This window comes from Microtus oregoni, unplaced genomic scaffold, assembly GCF_018167655.1.
Source record: "Microtus oregoni isolate MIOR12 unplaced genomic scaffold, Mior012 000020F_ref0000438, whole genome shotgun sequence".
In the NCBI taxonomy this organism is placed as follows: domain Eukaryota; kingdom Metazoa; phylum Chordata; class Mammalia; order Rodentia; family Cricetidae; genus Microtus; species Microtus oregoni.
This window is the reverse complement of record NW_024543079.1, coordinates 27,394,305-27,414,410: the sequence shown is the minus strand read 5'-3', so window position 1 is coordinate 27,414,410 and position 20,106 is coordinate 27,394,305. Positions and strand designations below refer to the sequence as shown.

The window sequence follows — 20,106 nt, the reverse complement described above, 5'->3', positions numbered from 1 at the left end:
TTTACCTACTTATCATGTAATAAGGATTCCACTACAACTAGAATATAAACTGAACATCTTTTCCCATCCCTCTTTTTACCACCAAGCTCTGTAAGTATGAATTCTTCTTCAGATGTGTTGGGGTGATCCCGTTACATCTGAAATCTTACAGTCTAGTTACCACACTTCTCCCTTCTTCCTTCCCTCACTTTTACTTGCCCCCTTCTTCCTTCTCTCCCATGTAAGCTCCTCTTCTATTCCTATTCTCACCTCCCATTCCTTTTTCCTTCCTCACCTCCCACTTCTCTTTCTGTTCCTCCCCTCTTCTCTCTTTCTTTCTTCTTCCTCCTCTTCTTTCTCAGCTCATCTTCCTTATTCCCTGACTTCTCAAATCCTCAGAGGATTTCATTTACACCTGCATGAGGTCCCATCTCTTTCTTCAGTCTTCTTTGCTGATACCCTGTTTTACTCACTGAGTGTGAACCACTCTGACATTTTGTTTCAGTCATTAAACACTCTAAGCTGACCACATACATGAAGTTTTTAAAGTCTATTTCCTCTGCTTAAAATACTGTTTTCCTCCCATTCACCTGGCTGAGTCAGTCTCTCTCTCTCTCTCTCTCTCTCTCTCTCTCTCTCTCTCTCTCCCTCTCTCTCTTCCAAGTCTTCTGCTTTCCCTAAGTATACAATATAGATTCTCCAGTCACACTCACTCATAGTAATGCTTTCTAAAGCACCTCCCACATACTTTCTCTTTATATGCATTAGGTTTTTGCTTAATATATAAATTTCTGCCCCTTTCCCCACTAGAATATCTATTTCTGTTTTGTTTTGTATACCTAGCCCTAGACATGGTTATTAAGGAGGTACTTAATACATCCCCATTAATGTTGAATGAAGACACATTTCTAGAATTTTTTAAAGCCTGAGTTTGCTCATTTGAAAAACAGAAACAAAAATCCTTATGTGTAGATATATTGTGAATTAAAAGACATTAATATATATTTGATGGAATTCTTAGCAAATGGTACTGTTATCATCAACAGAAACATAGACAATACTTGTGCTCAATCTATGTATAAGACATGTGCTAATATTTTTAACAATATACTTTAATAAGATACCTGTGCTAGACTTTTTTTTACCCAGACGTCTGTGAATGTATGTTTTAATACTTATGTTTTATATCACTTATATCAAGGATATAAAAATGAGAAGTTATATCAGTGATATGAACTGACTTCAGTTTTGCAGTGTCAAAATTACCCAAACCGCAGTGAACATTCAACAGGATAATTACTTTGGGTCGTAATTGTCTAGACAGTCCTCCCTCCCTTCTAGCCAACTGGCATTGAAAACCAAGTACGGCTTTTGTGTGTGCACACAATCAGGCTGTAAAATCCTATTATCCCCTATTTCCACACCCCTGTGGTTGCTTGCTTCCTTCTGAAGCCTCTAATGGGGGAGGGAAAGAAGAAAAGAAAGAAAAGAAAATGAAAAAAAAATAGAAAACTTTCTAGGGAACTCTAAGGCTTATTTCTAATCTTGCTGTGTCCGTGTAATGTAAAAATACGGAATAAGAGCACATATGTGATTTGTGTATACCTTCAACCAGAATCCCATGATACTTGTGGGAAAGCCTATGAAAGTTTTTGTGGGTAGAAATATTTCTGTGTGGAGTTTGGAATGAGGTTGAATTTAATTCTGTTCCGATGTTCACAAAATAGCACAAGATCAACTTTCTTCTCTGAGTCCCCGGATCGGAATGCACATGCTGCTCAGAAGTCTCTCCTGGCTTCTCTTTGTAACCGATCCCCAGCCGCAGACACCCTTCTTGGTTCATGCCCATTTATGTGTCTAGCCTTTCTCCTGCCTGCTTCCACTGGGTCCATGTCAATCTTTTATTTTGGGTGGCTGGGGCGGGGGAGGGGGAGCCTATTTTCCCAGGTGACTGAAACCTTTCTTAACATTCTTTTCCCAGCCTTGACACCTTCTCTGCTGTCTGCTGCACCTCTCACTACCCCTGCTCACTACCTAGTTGGCTGGAGTGTGGAATGTGGGCAGCTTACGTTAAAGAGTTTTTCCAGAATCTTGAACCATCTGTTGTTGTCATTGTTCATTCTCTTGACATCCATGCCTTAGCCAATTCCATCACCTTCTCGATTCTCTTTATCTTTGGGACATATTCTTATCTTGAGACTGAGCCTTCCAATCCTCAACATTATACCCATGCTTCACATTGCTCTAAGTGACTGACTTGGTCCTTGCTAGATTCTTCCCCAGACTGCAATTTCTTTGTTTGTTTTTTTTTGTTTTTTTTGTTTTTTGTTTTTCGAGACAGGGTTTCTCTGTGGTTTTGGAGCCTGTCCTGGAACTAGCTCTTGTAGACCAGGCTGGTCTCGAACTCACAGAGATCCGCCTGCCTCTGCCTCCCGAGTGCTGGGATTAAGGGCGTGCGCCACCACGGCCTGGCCAGACTGCAATTTCTTGATCATGACTCTGTACCTTGATTTAAGTCACATTCATGCCTTGGGTACCATCTCTAACTTCTCAATTTTCTTTTCTATTCATTTGTTCTCTCTATAAATTCTGATCTCTATATTGTTGTCCCCTCTTTCCGAGGTTAGCAAATCTCTTCACTGGTATTTGCTCCCCTTAAAAAAAAAAAAAAAATCCATCTTGCCCTCCCACTGACTTACCAAACCACTTCGCTCTCCTAGCTATTTAGAATTGTCTTAATCATTGTTTTTGTTTTCTTCATCTCTCATTAACTTGTTAATACCCTAGAGGCCTGTGAACTATTACTCTGCAAACATTGCTTTGGTGCTGGGGGAGGGGTAGGTTCTTTCCCCATATTTGGTAGTGTTTTCTAATAGCATGCTGTCATAGTTACATTATTTGTGTCCTCTTTAAAATAACTTCAGTCTTTTTGCTCCATCTTTTCTTCCCATGGTTATTTTCCCCTTCTGTAACCATTATTCTTTCTTTTCTCCTTCCTTTCTTTTTTTCCCCTGAGTGTGTGTATGTCGTTATTGTGTGTGTGTGTGTGTGTGACTTGTGTGTGTGTGTATGTGTTGTACATGCAAGAGAATGTGCAGGTGCTTGCCCCTGTGTGTGCTTGGAAGCCAGAGGAAGGTGTCTGGTGTCTTCCTCTGTATCTGCTTCGCCTTGTTCCTTTAAGAAGGGCCTCTCCCTGAAGCAGAAGCTTGCTACTTTGACTAAGCTTGCTGGTCAGAGAGCTCTTGGAATCTGGAATTTATGAGTCCCTGTCCTAGTCCTTCAGTTACAGGCACACACATCCATGCCAAGCTTTTCACATGGGTGCTAGAGATTTGATCTCAGATCCTTGTGCTTGCAAAGCAAGTACTCTTAGCCACAGAGCCCCTTTCCAGCTTCCCTTTTTACTTTGGTTTAATTGTTTCTTTAATTATGTTCTCTTTTCTATCCTCTCATAAGAGATATTTCTTTGACTCATCTCTTGCATCTCTGCTATCTTCCTGTGGGCTGTCTCATCTACCCCCTCAACTTGAATAGCAACCTCTTACTAAATCAGCTCCCTTTCCCAATGCTGACCATTTGTCTCTTGACCTTACTGTCTTACCTCTTACAGATATTAACAGAGTACTAACAAAAAAATACCTTGGACATAAGGTAATTTTAATTGATCACCTGGGCTGCTCTCTTGGGGATGAAAGAGAAAAATGTTAATAATGAGTAGACAAACCTGTGCTGTTCATAATCAGACATTCAAGACCAGAAAATAGAAAAGTCCTGAAAAATCTCATCACCAAGATTGTCTTCCATCTTCCTGAAGTGTCTTACCAACATTTTACTGACTTGTGCTGTGCACTGTCTCAGGAGCATTGTATCCTGCTGTCCTTCTTATCAGACCTCCAGTTTATCCCTTGTACCAATGTGGCTGCTCCTAGTTTCTCCCACCTAATCTACAGTGTTCTCCATTTTCACCAAACGTTCTTCAACTGCAATGATTTTTTACACGCCTGCTTAAAAGCCACGGCCCCCAACTTTCAGGGGAGATGTCATAACATGGAATTCAACACCCCACAAAGCACAGCATAATAAACTAATGCCCAATAAGCATAAAGCAACAGCAAAACCAAAATCCAAACTTTTAGTCACCTCCTTTACAGAGTGTATTTTCTCTATACCGTTAGCTTTTTTCCAGATGCCTCCTAAATCAGAGACTGCGGTCCTCACCCACACCCACTTTTGCCTGGGAGATCTTAATTCAGTCAGTCTGCCCTGAGGCATGGTTGACTTAAAATCATTTCTCTTGATTTTGACCCATGCCAGGGTCCAGGGCTCTGGACTATTTTCTCTCTGTGGTTTTGTTCATCACTTTCCTTCCATGGTAAATGTCTGCTTTTCTTGCTTTCTTGTTACATTCCTTCAATGTAACAAGCCCCCTTTTACCTTCTTCACGAGGACTTATCTAATCTATTCAAAGTATGTAATTGCTTTCTTTCTCTATTGAAGAAATAACAAGCTTCTTTTACATTACGTGTCTTTTAACCTGTAAGCAGCACACTTGCCAGCAGTCTTTGTAATATAGAGTCACTCAATAAAAGGCATTAGGTTGTAGAATACTTTGACATTCTTAAAGTGGTCAAGCATGAGTGCCTTTTTTTCCCCTAATTGAACCATGAATGTCCAGTCAAAGGGTACAGTAGATATAATTCCAAGACCGTGCTAAATTAACGTATACTAACCATGCTAATTAGGAGAAAGGAATGTTGAACATCATTATTATTTTGAGCAACAGATATTAAAATAGTTCAACAGTAGATGGGTTCCTTCAACACTCACCCTGTAAGGGGCTTTAGAGTATCAGTAAATTTAAAGGGATTCCTTGTGGAACTGTCCTGTTCATGAAGCCCTAAAATGTGATTCAGTTGGAAACTGTGGTTAGGAGAGCATTGTTTACTAGTTCCCCTGACTAAAAGCAATTTCTGATTTTTCAAGTATTTTACAAGGGAGTGATTTTTTTAACTTTTTTATAGTTTTCTAAGTTATCTTTTTGTTAAATATATATAGTCTATACATTGAGGATTGAAATTATTTTGTTGCTATTATTTCATTAGTACTTGATACAGAATTAGTTTTACTAGCAAAAAAACAGGGTGAACATTTCACACAGGGCATTTAGAAGTACATGGATAACTTGTTAATCTCTTGCCTTTGAAAGTAGAGGCTGAGGCTAAGTAAATAGTAAGCTTTTATATACTTGGTGCTGGGTATTTGTTTATGTAGAACATGTTTGGATTTCTTTTAGATGAAGTAATAAAAAGGGGTATACTAAAATAGACATAAAATTTTCTGTGCTTATTTAAGTTTTACTAATTGGAAAACAGTTGATATAATTCATTTTTTACTTTTTATAAGCCATAAGTTTATTGTGGCTTCACAAACTACCCCCTTCTTTCTCTGAATTCACAGAATTGTAAAGTTGACCCTTCAAAGCTTTGAGAACCTAAGTCAAATTTTCTTCAGAAAATGTTGCCTTTAATCCCAGCACTTGGGAGGCAGAGGCAGGCGGATCTCTATGAGTTCGAGACCAGCCTGGTCTACAAGAGCTAGTTCCAGGACAGGCTCCAAAGCTACAGAGAAACTCTGTCTTGAAAAGCCAAACAAAACAAAACAAAAAAGCCCTAAAAATATTTGGTGTTAAATGAACTTTTCAGTCATTCATAGAAAATGAACATCCTCCTTAGCAGGAAGTTGAAAGATAAATTGTTGAATAGCATTTTGAAGCTGTCAAATAAATAAGAGGTAAGGCTTCGGAGCTGTTCGTAGATCAAGAGGGAGCCGTGGTGCCTAGCAAACCTCTGGGAGTGCTGTGGATTTCCTTGGCCAGAGCAGTAGAAAGGACTGCTCTGCGGGGGTCCGTGAGGCCCATCATGTGGGCTCCTCTGAGCCCCACAGTGACCACATGCTTCCATTTTAGTCCTCTATGCAATGGACAAAAGGGAGCCATGAGGCTATTTGGTTTGACTACATACCTATTAAGGGGTAGATAAGAAATTTCAGGTCTTTAATGCCAACTTACTCTCCCAAAAGAATATTTAAAAGACAAATCAGCTTTTGCAAGACCACCTTAAAGTATCAACACAGACAGTGGCAACGGCGCTCATAAAGGAAAAAGACATTGAAGCCAATCATAAGTTCTTCATCTACTGAGTGTATAATGGAACCAAAAGAAATGTATTTATCCACAAAACATTGACTCTTGGAAGTAAAAACGATACACAACCTCATGACCCTGCTATTTCTTTATTGAACCCAACTTTTATTTTTATGCCTAGAAAAATACAGGGAGGTGTTTAGAACGAACGTGCTAGCAATTTTCTACCTTTAGTGGTAGTAACATAGTCCCAAAAGCAAGCACAATTATTCTGTGTGTTTTTCTTAAGTTTTATTCAGCAATAAGACCATAATTTTTCATATTTAAGGAAGTATGAAAAATTTGTCGAGTTTCAAAAGCTGAATACATGTAGCGTTTGATCAAGGCACATACAAGACTGGCCAAAGGGCGTACAATGCACTTTGGTTTTTTTGTTGTTGTCGTTGAAAAAAAAAGTCATGGCAACAAAAAAGTGGTATGGTTTTTAAACAAGTTATAGCTCACAATTCAGTAGGAAGCTGTAAAGGAATGTTACATTACACGTCCATTATGTAATATCTGGAAACCCGTGGCAGTAATGGGCAGTATTTTCCACCATTGTGAAAGTAAATTGAATATTTATGTACAGTGGTAAAGCATCTCGTATAAGCCAGATCTAAATTTGATTTCTAGTGTTTATTTTCCTTTGAAATTCTCACTTAAAGTACTACTTTCTCTGGATCGCCCCGAGGAATTACTGATGGTTACACTACCTTCTTAACTATGCAGACGATTTTTCTTAGACATCCGTTTGTAATAAAAACATCATAAACACGAACAATTCTGTGTTTAGGATTCATTTTTCAAGAGTCTAGATGGTACAGGCAAAAATCAAGATGCAGTTCTAGTATATGCATTGATTACACTACACAAGTCTAAGTTGTCATGGTTTTATAAGTGCACATCCCCCCTGCCCTTGCGTCATTGTTCCTGTGAAGTCCATTATTCTTGACGCTCTGCTGACAGTGGCTTTAGCAGCCTACTTCACATTGCTCTTATATGTCAGCTGTTGTATTCAGTTCGGAAAAATATGCTTAACTTTCCTAAGGATATTTAATTTGCCTAGGGGAAAATGAGATGTGCAGCGAGTTTGATATTGCCCATTATGTCACATATTTTGATTTATTGAATACCACTGGGATAATACAAATTTAATCGTTGGAACATTATTTCATAACTAGCTTTTGAAATTTATTTTCTCATTCAGCCAGGTTTCTTTTTTTACATTGTATTAATACCAAAGTGAAAAACGGCCTGTGCTTATACTACAAGGATCTCATGTGAACGCAGTCCTGATTGTTCAACACAGCAAGAAAATTCACTTTCACAGTCAACAAGTCATCTTACTCAGTAGAACACAAAGTAAATGGTTTATAACTTCAATATCTGCAAGGAAAATACAGTACAAATTACTAAAAAATACTAAAATATAGAATTGTGTTCAGGCATCTCCACTACATCAACCGCAGCAGCAACCTGAAATCTGAAACTTTTAATAAAAAGTTCTTAAATATAAATTATATGGCAAATGTACAGTACATTGCTTTTCTCAGTCTCTTTTCCAGTGTTTTGCAGTAGAACGGAGTTCCCGCCATCACCTTTCTTAGGTTTAAAAACCCTAAAGCAGTCTGGCGTGGGGCGTCCTGCATCATGAGTGCGAGTGGTCCGAGTCTGGGATCCCACTGTCTCTGTAGCTTCGGTTACTACTGCTCTCACTGTGGTTGTTTTTGTACAGATTCATCCCATTCGGAGGAAAAATGGTGTGTATTACAAACTCCTCCTTGGAGATGGGTTCATTGCTTATGGGGAGCATCTGAAAAGAAGTTTCCCTGATTTCCAGGATGGAGTTGTCCTTCTTAGTGCCAGCTTCTGCATAGTCGTCCTTTCTTCTCCTTCCTTTGCTGTACGCACAGTTCCGCGAGAACAGCGACCCATTCCTATGCACATACCAACACACCAGAGCCAGGAGGGCGATGGTTACCAGGGCCACAGCCCCACCAATGATAGCCGCCAATGGTAAATTCGGATTTTTGTAAGGTTCTTTCTCTTGCTCTCGATTGAGGGTGGTTGTGGGGTTGTACATTCGAAGAGGGGCAGTTTCGGTCTCAATACAAACAGGGGTTTCATCAAACAGGTAAAGGTTACTGGTTTCCATGGGAACCATGCATACTCGATAGGGCGAGTCAGGTTCTAGGGCTGTGACCAAGTATTCGCTGCGGTCTCCTGTTACTATTGTTTCTGTTATAGATCCAAACGCTGGGCTGTGGCCCAGTTTAAGCCAGCTGAGTCGCAGAGCAGTCATAGGCAGAGCGAGTCTCCAGGAGATATGGATTGTGTCAGAGGTGACAGACTTCACAGTAATTAAAATTGTTTTTCGTGCGGGGCTGCCTGTAGTTCTCTGATCCTTAAAGAGCTTGGGGTTTTTAATATCTGGCTGTTTGGTCACAGGAGCTGGCCACTGTCCTTGAGCAGGGTATGCTGTGTTAGGTATTGCAGTGGTGATCTGAATGGTGCTCACAATCCCACTGTCTTTACAATCAAACAGGTCCGCACTGAGGTCCTTGATAGCCATCCCACGAACCTTTTCTGGAGCTTGGCACATGAGCCCACGCACGTTGACCTTCACGGGTAGTGACTGTAACCAGTCCCGTACCCATTTCATCTTGCATCCACAATACCAGGGGTTGTTGCGAAGAATCAGTTGCGTTATATTGTCCAAATCATCAAAGATACCCTGAGGTAAATTGCTTAGGTTATTATTGGACATATCAAGTCGATACAGCTGCCTTAAATACGAAAAAGCATGTGGGGGTACCCGGTTGATGTGGTTGTCTTGAAGGTAAAGCTTCCTCAGGCTTGTACCCGGAAGGTTCACAGGTGCGGCTGTCAAGGAATTCCGCACCAGAGACAGTTCTGTTAAGTTTACTAAATTGAAGAAAACTTTGTCACCCAAACCGTGGTTGTTCAACAAGTTTCCATCTAAAACCAGACGTTTCAGGCTTGTGAGACCGTGAAGTGACGGTGAAGAGATAGTTGATATGCGATTGTCATCGAGACGTAACTCTTCTATAGTCCTGGGCAAGCCCCCGGGGATTGTGCTAAGGTGGTTGCGGGACAGAAAAAGCAGTCGCAGATAGTTACTGTCTCGAAATGCTCCCTCTTCGATGCTCACCGCAGAAACAGAGTTATCATCCAAGTGTAACTCTTCCAGGTACGGAATTTTCGAAAGTGAATCATACGTGATAGTTCTGATGTTATTCTCTTGCAAATGTAACTCTTTCACATACTTTGGAAGGTTGGTAGGAAATTCATCTAAACTGTTGTGGTATAGGTATATTCTTTGTACTTTCAGCAAGTTTTTCAAATCGGAAGGAATCCCAACATTGTTTATTTGATTGTTCTGAAGGTAGAGTGTTGTAGCATCCTCTGGAATTCCCGTTGGAATGGATGTCAGAGAGCGATCGTTACAGTAGATGAAACCCGCATCACAGCGACACACAGATGGACAGGATTTAGCCATAACTGACAGAGGTGCCACTTGGAAGAACAGTCCAATTTTAGTCCCGATGAGGAAGAGGCTCCAGGCTGGACTGATCATGGTCAGCAGTGTTGAGGTCTTTATAGCAGGTAGCTTTTGCTACTACAACAGAGTAAGAAATGATAGAAAATAATTAGGCCAGAATACTGAAGTGTCTTAAGAACAGATGTGGAAATGGAAATCATCAATAGCAAATTTCAATATTTTAATTTTCAGAGAGGAGCATGCCAGGAATTCATTGCTGTCTATAAACAAACACACTCATATAATTTATTTACCTTGAGTATCTCTAGAATGTAAATTTACAAACTATCATGTTTAAATCCATTTTATCTAAAATTTTAAATATAATTAAATAATCAAAAATATTTTAAATTATAGTTTATATCAGATTCATCGAGTCATGAAGATTATCAAATTTCTAACATTTTAATATTCATAGAAACTGACTTAGAGGAATATAATTTGTTATAACTAAATATAATATATATGCCAGTGATTTCAGTCTCCTTTGGCAAATGATCATAAAAGTATAGAAATGTGTAATCTATGCTTACACTCTTCTGCAATAATAAGCTACACACATCCTGAGTTCTTTAATCTCAGTAAAGCTAAGCATTTGCTTTGGTTATTAATAGTTTTTAAACATTAATATTAAATATTGTTTAAAAGGCATTTCTGAAAAAAAGAGTAGGAAAGAATACTTTAGGGAAAGAATTGTACAGCTCAAGTGTCCAGTTGGTGTATGTGGACAGTTCCATTCCCTGCTTACCTTTCTTTGTCTCAGTCCCTACTTCGTTACAGTTCATATTGTGTGTCCAGGTTTTGCTGTTTTCAGTCTCACCTTGTGTTTTAACACTGCACTTATCTGTCTTCAAATTCTAAGCTAGAATGGTTCAGGTTTCCCCGTGGGCTGGAGACTTACAGGTTTATGTGGATATACTGTGTGTTGTTCCCTTCTCCACCTCTAGGTATTACTCAGCCTTTATAACTTTAGGCACGAAAATAAAATAGCTTAATGCTTTTTCCTACCTTATTGAACGATGTTAAGTAATTTTACGTCCAATGCACACATGTTACTTTCTTGGTGAGGAGCTAGGACTTTAAAACTCTTTAGTCCTTGGAAATGTTCTTCACTGCTTATTCAAGTAATTCTATGCCGCACACAGCTCCGGGTCAGGCTTGCTGCTGCCAATGAACATTCCAGCTGTGGTTCAGCATGGTGGGCAAGCTCATTAAAGTAGGGGCCAGAAACAACTCAGCTTCCAGTTACTATGTAGGACACATGACGTCCTAATTTTTTTTTCCTCTCTGATAGTTTCAGTGTGGTGGCTCCTTTGTGTGGCTTAAGTCCCTCAGTGGAAACTGCCCTCTTTGAAATTCTTACTGGCTCTTCTGTGCAATGTGGTCAGAGATAGGAACTTCAGATCCTCATGAAGAAAGCCATGCATGATGCTAAGACCTGTGCAGTAATGGGTTTTCCAGGCAGTTACCCCCTCCCTTTACTCTCCTCCAGGATTATCCAAGTATAAACTCTGTACGGTAGCTACATCCTGCGGGGTGGTTACCTGCTATGAAAGAGCTATTTCTTCTTCTACTTCTTGCTGCTTTCTCAGAAATTCTGTTTCAGTCACGTTTCACGGGGATGGGTGGAGTCTCTTTTCAGAAGCAAGGGAAACAACGCAAACAGTCTTCATGGAAAGAGAAGGAAGCACACTGAATTTCCTTTGTATTTCTCTTCCTGAAAATAGGCCAGGATTGAGCACCTCCTGTGAAAGGGGGAGGGGGAAGTAATACTATTAACAGTGAAAATTAACCCACTAGATAACTTTCCTAGTGGTTTAACAGCAATTATTTCTTTTAAGCAACACATCTTTCACATAACAGCTGGTGGAAGTGGTAGACTGCCCTCTGTGTTTGTGTTTCCCACTTAACTATATAAATTAAGTCGGAGCCAAAGATGAGATTGTCATCCTCCTGATAGCTCCCATAGTTAAGTGTTTCTTAGTGTCACACTGAATCAAACACAGGGCAAAATTTCACTTAAGAAGCAGTAAGACACTTTCAAATAAATTCAGGCTAATGTGTTAGAATACACTTTTGGATGCCCTTGTATACAATGTTTTAAAAGAAGGACATGCCAAAGACAGGAAATAATGGCGAAGGTTTTGATGGAAACACTGTGATGTCTCTGTACTTTCTGAGCATGTTTTTACAAATCGCACTATCTACCATTTAAATTGTCAGAAACACATTGCATTAGAGCTCCTCTCTTCATTTGCTCAGTGCCCAGTTTGGTGCTTCCATCTTCCTAGCTAAAGAATGTGGGCACTCTCACCTTCCTACATGACTCTCCTGTAGCTGGAAATTTTAGGACGTGTGTTCTTGTTCATTTGGGAGCATAGATGTTCAAGTCACAGTTAGGACTTTTAAACCATGCTTTTAAAAAGGGACTACTACTGCAAGTTCCTCTTAATACTTTGAACTTCAAAAAAAATATTGTATTGTAAATAGGAAGGTCATTGTTTTGTTCCATCTCTGTACATTGGTCATTTAGTTAGAATGACAACATGAGGTATCTTTTTTTCTCGGTTTAAACACAAACATGCCGACCCCCACAATGTGTAGTTTTCATTTCCACAGAAAAACTCTAGACTTAATTGAAAAGACCGGTAATTGAGCTGTTGATAGCTTTGCCTGTTATCCGACAGAGCATTCGTGAGGAATTTGAGGAGGCTGCACAAGGGGATAAGTGTGGCATGCGTTGCTCAGGATCACCCATTCAGCATCTTCCTTATATAAAGAACATTTGGATACATGGGGATATTTGACCATGAGATTCAGGACTGAAGGAATCATTTGCTTCTCTGCCAGTTACTACCTAGTATCCAACAAGGATAGCATCTGTTCCAGAATTTACTGAGAGTGTATATTAACCAAGGCCACAATTCATGTTTCTATCGTTTGTTGCAAAAGTCTCATTTCTTTTAGTTTGTCACTAGACACAAATGCTATCATAGATTATATTAATAATAAACAAAGTTGAAAGTGGCAAATATGCGCTTTTTTTTCCCACAAATTTAAGCAACCTGAAAATAGCAGATGGCAAGTGGAGAAAGCAGACTCATGAATACAGCAAAGAGCCTGCAGAGGGAAGTTTAAATGGTTTGTGTTTAATGCGAGGGCTTTCACATCATTGCTGGATTTCAATGGCGTATTTGCTTATAAAATGTTGCCTTCTAAGTGTGTGAGTGTGGGAAAACCAAGCTGCCAAAATTATAACTATAAGGTTACTTTTGCTGTAAATGTAGTTTCTAGCCTTGAAAATGATCCAACATATAAAATAATGTTATTTTAAGTCAAGGAGAAAATAGCTTCAGTTAAGTTGCATTAGAAACTAATTTAAAACTGCTATGAAAATAACAAGTGAGAACCTGTATGAAATGACCGATTGTCAAGCAGCTCTTATGTTCCAGGGGCAGTAAGGCAAGGCATACTTCAGAGGACAGATGATGAATCTGCTGAATGGGATCTGAAAATGGCTGGTTGTTCTGAGTCAGGACAAACCACAGTGTGACGTTTATAAAGACTGGGAATAAAATAGCTGTAGTAGCTGCTTTAAAAAGCAGAAGAAAATAAAAAAGAAAGAAATCTCACATTTTTTTTTTACCAAACCAGGCTTTAAATAATATATGTTTTGATTCTCATTCTTTTTTAACCTGAGATGGAAAAATATAGTAATGTGAAAACACAGATTAATTCTGTTTACCTGGCTTACACTTAGGAATTTGCTGTCACTGGTGTTGGATATACAAACTCAACATCCGCTGTTCATACGAATGTTCAATGTGAATTGACAGAAAACCTTCAGCCTTACTAAATCATGAGAAGAACTCACTTCTCCCCAGATTTCATGAAAACTAAAAGGAAAAGCATAAACTCATCTGTTTTCTTAGAAAATCTAGTCTTATAAATGGACACTCATACAGTTCCTCTCACTTGCCCCTGCCGCTTTCAGCTCAAAACTGTTCAGCTCATGCTTGGCTGCATTTTATATGAATTTATACCCTCTTCATATTTCAAGTTGTAGTGCTAAATAGGGATTTTTGGCATAATTAAAGTCATAATGGTTTCTGTATTATAAGCAATCCAACTCCCGTACCTACACTTGGTTTCTGAGCTGCATCCCCATAGTCACAGACATTGACCATGGAGCTGAACGTGAATGATGAAAAGCAAAATGACCAGCACTGCCAATCGGCACCGTGGCCAGTGCTTCAGCCCTGGCTTCAGATCCTTCTGTGTGCCTGGGCTTGAAAAAGGCCATTGCTTCTAAACAGAAAGCAGTCGGTGCTCTAGAAAAACATTGCTACTGGGGTAACGGGAGATAACGTAAATGGGGCTCTGATACTTAGAGATGTGTTCTAAAAGTATTGTTAATGGCATCATTACAGATGTAACACTTAAACCCCAGCTACAGGAAAAACATGCTCACTTTACCGGTGAAGTCGATTTCCAAATCATCTTTCGATTGTTTCTTTTCAAAATTAAAAAAAAATAATAATGATTTATAACCCCAACCTACTCTAAAGTGTCTAATTTTTCCTAATGTATCAAAGAAAGTACATGATTAGGTAAAGATGCTATTCTTTGGAGATACTTTATGAAAACTAATACATATTAATAAGTTGTTTCTCAATAAGACACTGACTTTTAAGTAAAATCAAGAACTTGATGCAATGCACATGTTTACAGGATTTCTTCTATCGGAGAAAGCATTTGAATGAGGAGGTATTTCTTAGATTTTAAGGATATAATTTAGCTTAAAGTGAGGCATGTGACGATAACGAACTTCCCAAACCTTGGGTTTGCTACCTTTTATTCAAGTTGCTTTTGATTTAACTTGTTTGACCAGTACCCTCTGAAGAAAATCTACGTCAAGTTAATGTGAGATTTGAGTTCTGATTTATTGGTTTGCCTCACAGAGTGATTTCTTAAGGGCAGAAACTTTTTTAAAATATTAATTTTAAAAGTAAGATGGCATTTACAATTCACAATCAAAGTTGGCTGCATTATTTTAAGTAAAACCCTGATATTGAAAAGATACGTGCTTCAGCTAGCCTGTCCATGTTTGGGAGTGTTTCTAGCTAAACTGGAATGGACACAAGCAGCATCTTGCATATTAGGGAAGTCATTTATTTATGAAGGTGAAAATTGCTCACCTAATGAGCAACCTGTGAATTGCAACGATTCTGCAGCAAGAACCAGCATTTCAAGCGAGCTGGATACATGGTGAAACTGGAAAACTGGACTCCATCAGGTTAGTTGAGAGTGACAGCAAAATGCTTTCTACACATCCTGTCTGGTAGTTACATTTTCCACAACCATCGGATTTCAGGAAGGTCCCAATTCCTTTGTTTAACACAGGCAAGCCGAAGGCCCTCGCCCTCTCCCTCTGAGACTCCTAAGTCTGCAGGCTTTGCTGAGAGGCGGGGAAGCAAGCATGCCTTTTCACACTTGGTTTTGTCCAGACTCTTTTCTGACACGAGGAAGGTTTTGTTTCATTTATACAAAACAGGGGATAAAAAGTTCCAAAGCAGAAAAGGATTTCCCCACCAAGTTTGTTATAAATGAATCTTAGTCCTGCCTTTGCTTCATTTAGTTTGTGTGTAAAGGGAAATGAAGCATCTTTAAGACAAAAAGATGGGGTGGTCCCTTTTATCACACCACAGGCTCTTCCTTTCACGATATTCAGGCCAGACTAAATGAATTAGAGACCTAAGACCCAGATGAAGGAGGGGACAACTGAGAGTGGAGCTGAGTGGCCCAGGGCTGGAGGCCCAGGGTGTGCTTCAAGTTTGTGCTGACGTTTGTGTAGCTGTACTGGAAAGTATGCCTGCCTGTATTACACCAGAAACACTGACACTGCAAGCCTAACATTTCGCTTCCAGGGTGCGAGTCCAACCTGCTTTACCTTCCTAGCCTTTAAATTGCCATGCGCTAGTTGGGTAACTCTTTCTTTGAGTCGACGCTGTGACTGTCTCTCTTCTGGTTAGGGAGACCATCTAAAATCTTAAAACACATTGCTTCTTCATGTCTGCCTGAGATATTTATTGATTTAAACTAGATGAAGAGGAGGAAAACCAACAACACATAAAGCTGATTAATCCACACTTTAGAAAGTGGTGCTTAACCAGACGTGGTCTGCGGGTGTTCTCTTCAAAGTTGCCACGGCAACTTGTGCACGTGAAGTGAAAGAACAAAAGCTGTCATTGTCTCATCAAGTGAAAGCAATTTTTGCTCTCCTCCTTTGAGTGAACTAATACCTGGAAAGAGCTGCTCATACATTCCTGACACTTGATTTTGGGGTGGGAAACAGACTATGCAAAGCAAAGGCACGTTACCTATTGACTAAATGATATTTTATGCATTTCTCCTTAACATCTATTCCGTGGATTCTTGCTAATGGATAAAACTTAAGCCCTGAAAGGTCCCCCTTCTGAAGTATAAGGTGGATTTCAAAACTGTCTATATCATTGTGATGTTTAGACAAATTTAGTTACGTTGATCTGCATTTCGAAAGTGCTTTGTGAAAGGAATATACCTAATTTGTTTTTTAAAAGGAAGGGTCCTTTCCCGGAAAACAATTTGCTAACCAACGATCTCTCGGTTGGAAATCGGTTTGTTGACGTTTGGAAAACATGTAACGGTGGCATGTTAGAAGAAGCCAAGAAACATCCTTTTCTGCTCTGAGGAGAGAATGCCGTTCTGAGCGCCGATATTGCTGAGAGATTTACTGTTGAGTTTTGCCCGCTGGGGGGTGGTACACTCTACCAGAACACTGCTTGCAGAAGCCGCAAGTCAGATGTTGGCTGCTGCTGGCCAGTCTTTCCCTGGTTTAATTACAACAAAGCCTCCCGTTGAGAACAGTGAAGGCCTCTGGGGCAAAAGGTGGGGGTGGGCGGGATGGGGAGCTGGGAGAGAAGGGGGAGGAGTCAAGGCTTTTGAAAATTCACGGAATCCTATTTCCCTCCCTGACTTCATTTATGGTGCTTCTCATTTGACACGAAACAACTATTTATAATGCCTTTTTACAGAATCGGTTTGAATAAGAGAACGTAGAAAGGGTTTATTCAGAATTTTTAAGTTAGCTTTAGGTTTGTTTTGCCATTAATCACGTTCTTTGTTGTGCAGCCCACCCACCTTTAAAAGGGAAGAGGGCTGAGACCAACTGAAATGGCAACTCTCAACTAAATATTATTTAAATGACCAAATTTAACTCAGCATTCATATGAACATAAGCCGATCGTAACTAAAGTACAAGAAAGAAACATTCATATAATATTAAAATAAGGCGTATACCTTCCTTCAGCCACTAATATCTGTTGGGTTTTAAATTGTTCAAAATAACCAAGATAGAGAGAGGAGAAAACCTTGGGATGTGTGGCCAAGAAAAGCACAGGGGAAAATCTGCATTGCTTGCGCTTGCATGTTTAAAGCTGCTAATTGTATTTTTCATCTGGAGGGACTGAACGTTCATTAGGGTCTTGTGTCCCTAGGCAGGAGACGCTGAGTATAATTGGAGTTTCTATTTGATTGGGCAATATAGCCAGAGAAGAAACTGGGGTAAAGATAATTAATAGCTCTCTAACAAAGTCTGACAGCCACAAGATTTCAACCAAATCTATTTCACACCGCTTCATTTAGCTCTGAAAAGTTTTGATAGAATCAGAGACTCCTTAATTAACACTTGAAAGCAAAAGAAACACAGCTTCTATTAGCTGCCACATTTAGTTATGACAAATTTTTTGTTTTGTTTTGTAACCTTTTTAAATTTTTCTAAAAACTTTATTTGTGCCCAGTTATATATTTCATAAACATTAAAGTCAGGAATTGTTTAATTGGGCTTTCAAACCTAACCAGAATCAATTTTAAAAGGGGTGTGCAGAGAAACAAAAAGCCCAATTAATAACCAATCAATGCTACTATTGGAATACCCTATTAATGAATTCATCATGTTTATTCATTTGCTAATATCTTTTCTGACCCTTGGGAGTTCTCTATTAGAAGAATATAGTGATTTTTTTAAAAAAATTTAAACACATGCACTGACATTTTTAACCCTTTTCTTCATTTTAGGGTGACAAATATATAATTGTATGTATGTATGTATATCCATATACACATATATTTGAAGCTAAGTTGTATAACCAATCTTTGCATAGTCATAACACACTATGATTGCTAATATTTTCGTAATAATATTTTTGTTATACTTTTAAAGGATTCATTTCTTCACTCATTTTCAAAGAGATGGGTGTCAGTCACCTGTCAATGTGAGTCAAGCTCAAGTGATTCTAGCCTGAGAGTGGACAGGTTCATCCTTTTCTGTTTACGCTGGTCAGGGAATTCTCATGCAGTTAGGGATGAATGAAGGAATCGCTACAGCTAAAGCACTTTTCATGGCTTTAATCATGTTATTGCATCCTAATCACATAGCCAACGTGTGCATTTTGAGGCATAGATTTACTGAGAGCAATTAAAATAACTATTTGATTTTCTCATTGAGAAAATAACCATTTGATTTTCTCATTGAGAAATGCCCACATTTTCAGTTTCCTTTTAAGTCTAAACGAATAAGCCCCCTCCCAATGTGGAGAAAAGATGGGCCTGTTGCACTCTTTACCTTTATGCAACCATTTTGTTTCAGACATAATTTATGAAAAACACCTTATTTTTCAGCAGATTCCTTTTAGAAGCTTTATAGTCTAGATGCATTTGTTTCGATATAAGATTTCCCATAGTGAGCTGCAAGTGAAGGGCCACTCAGCCTTTGGCATTTGAAGATGACTCTAGGCTTTGCTCCCCGGCTACCCTCACTGCATACATCAAGCACCAGCTTCCAGGGTGATCTTTGTTAGTTTTTCTGAGTGGACTTACCCAGTTACTATGCTGGTCACATTCTACACTTGCCCAAGCGATGGATTGATTTTGGCATTCTCCTAGACTGGGAATATGGTTTGGCCAGAGACTCTGAGTTGAATTTACTAGTTGAGATTCCCGAGCCTGAAATGCCCGAAGGAGCTGTGGCAGGATAAGCGGTGCAAGCTTTCAGATCTAGGTGTAGCTGTTAATCCTCCACGGAGGCATCTTGTTCTCTCCCAGGGCAGCTTGCTGGCTGGGAGCAAGATGTATGCTTTCCATGTACTGCGTACTCATGGGCTGAGGGATTATCGATTTTCTTTCACAGTTATAAGAACAGCGATTGGTGATCATACCACACATACGGTACACACCAAGTTAGCGACCTTTCGCTTTTGTAGAGGAGAAAAAAAAAATCTGCCTCCTACTCTATCTCAAACACTCAACTTTCCAGCTTCCAGTTTTCCGTAAAGCTTCGTGCCGATAGCAATTGCTTAAAACAGAGGGGAGCTATTTATTATTATTCTTAACGCTATAAGGTTGTAAGAAACTTCTCACATTTGGCTATTTAGGCAGACTTTCCCTAGCTGGCTTGCACGCACATCTTTGCTAGTCTTGCTGACGGAGCAAAGGTGGCTACTTGGATTCCTCATGGAACCCAGTAAGTCATTTCTTTCTAGAGAGTAACAGCGAGCGAAGTTTCTGAGACAATGATAAGAAAAAAAAAAGCATAGAAAACACTTACCAGAAAGACGGGGGGAAAAAGCAGTCCTTTATACCCTGCTGCTACAGCTGTAATTCCATAGCCCGTGAGTTGAAGTAAAAATCCTCCCCCGTCTGCGGAGCGCGGCATCCAGTGCACACAAAGCCTGAGCAGCTGCAGCCTAAGCCGGTCCCGCTTCAGATCACTCCTGTGCTGAGGACTGCGCGCGAGAGCATCCAGTTGACTGCGCGCAGCCCACCTCCAAGTCTGAAGTTTAAAGCTTCACCTCGCAGTGGTTGAGGAAGGGGGTGATGTCATAGGTGGGCAGGACTTAGGCCGGCTCTTGTTCAGTGAGGTAACTGGATAATCAGACAGATGAGCTTTGCCAACGCTAGAGGGGGTGAGAGAAGCCGAAATGAGCCGTCCAGTTTGCCAAAGCCGAGATGCCATTTGGTTTGTAGGCAGCCCCTCAGACTCTAAGCATACCCTAAAGTTTACTACGACTAGGTAGTGGTAGCACACTGAGTGTCTTACACGCGTGCGAGAAGGATATTTGCAAGATCACAATAGAGGAACAGGTGTCTCCTGTCCAAGCCATCTGTACTGAAGATAAGTTAATAGAAGCCAGCTTATTTTCATTATGCTACAGGAGTGTTAGAACTGTGGAGAATAGAGGATGGCAATCCCAACTGATAGTTATTTTTGATTTAAATGGATGGCAACCTGGTTCAAATGATGATTTACATACAAGAAAGGTAATGGGGATAGGAGAAAGATAAAAAT

General features: G+C 39.7%; 2 protein-coding genes across 6 annotated transcripts in view; one reads left to right on the top strand and one right to left on the bottom strand.

The window, feature by feature from the left end:
• Positions 1-20,106, top strand: part of Macrod2 (mono-ADP ribosylhydrolase 2) — a 1,907,927-nt gene that overhangs the window by 262,602 nt on the left and 1,625,219 nt on the right. The gene's annotated exons all lie outside the window — the stretch shown is intronic.
• Positions 6,264-19,576, bottom strand: Flrt3 (fibronectin leucine rich transmembrane protein 3). 2 transcript variants are annotated; one of them, XM_041670246.1, is made up of 3 exons: positions 19,366-19,576; positions 11,267-11,467; positions 6,264-9,800 (listed from the first exon to the last, which is right to left on the bottom strand). In XM_041670246.1, the coding sequence occupies exon 3, from the start codon at positions 9,756-9,758 to the stop codon at positions 7,809-7,811; it is 1,950 nt and encodes a 649-aa protein (XP_041526180.1). In that variant the 5' UTR covers positions 9,759-9,800; positions 11,267-11,467; positions 19,366-19,576; the 3' UTR covers positions 6,264-7,808. The 2 variants fall into 2 exon arrangements, with proteins under 2 accessions (XP_041526180.1, XP_041526181.1); XM_041670247.1 differs by lacking the exons at positions 11,267-11,467; positions 19,366-19,576 and adding an exon at positions 10,731-11,077.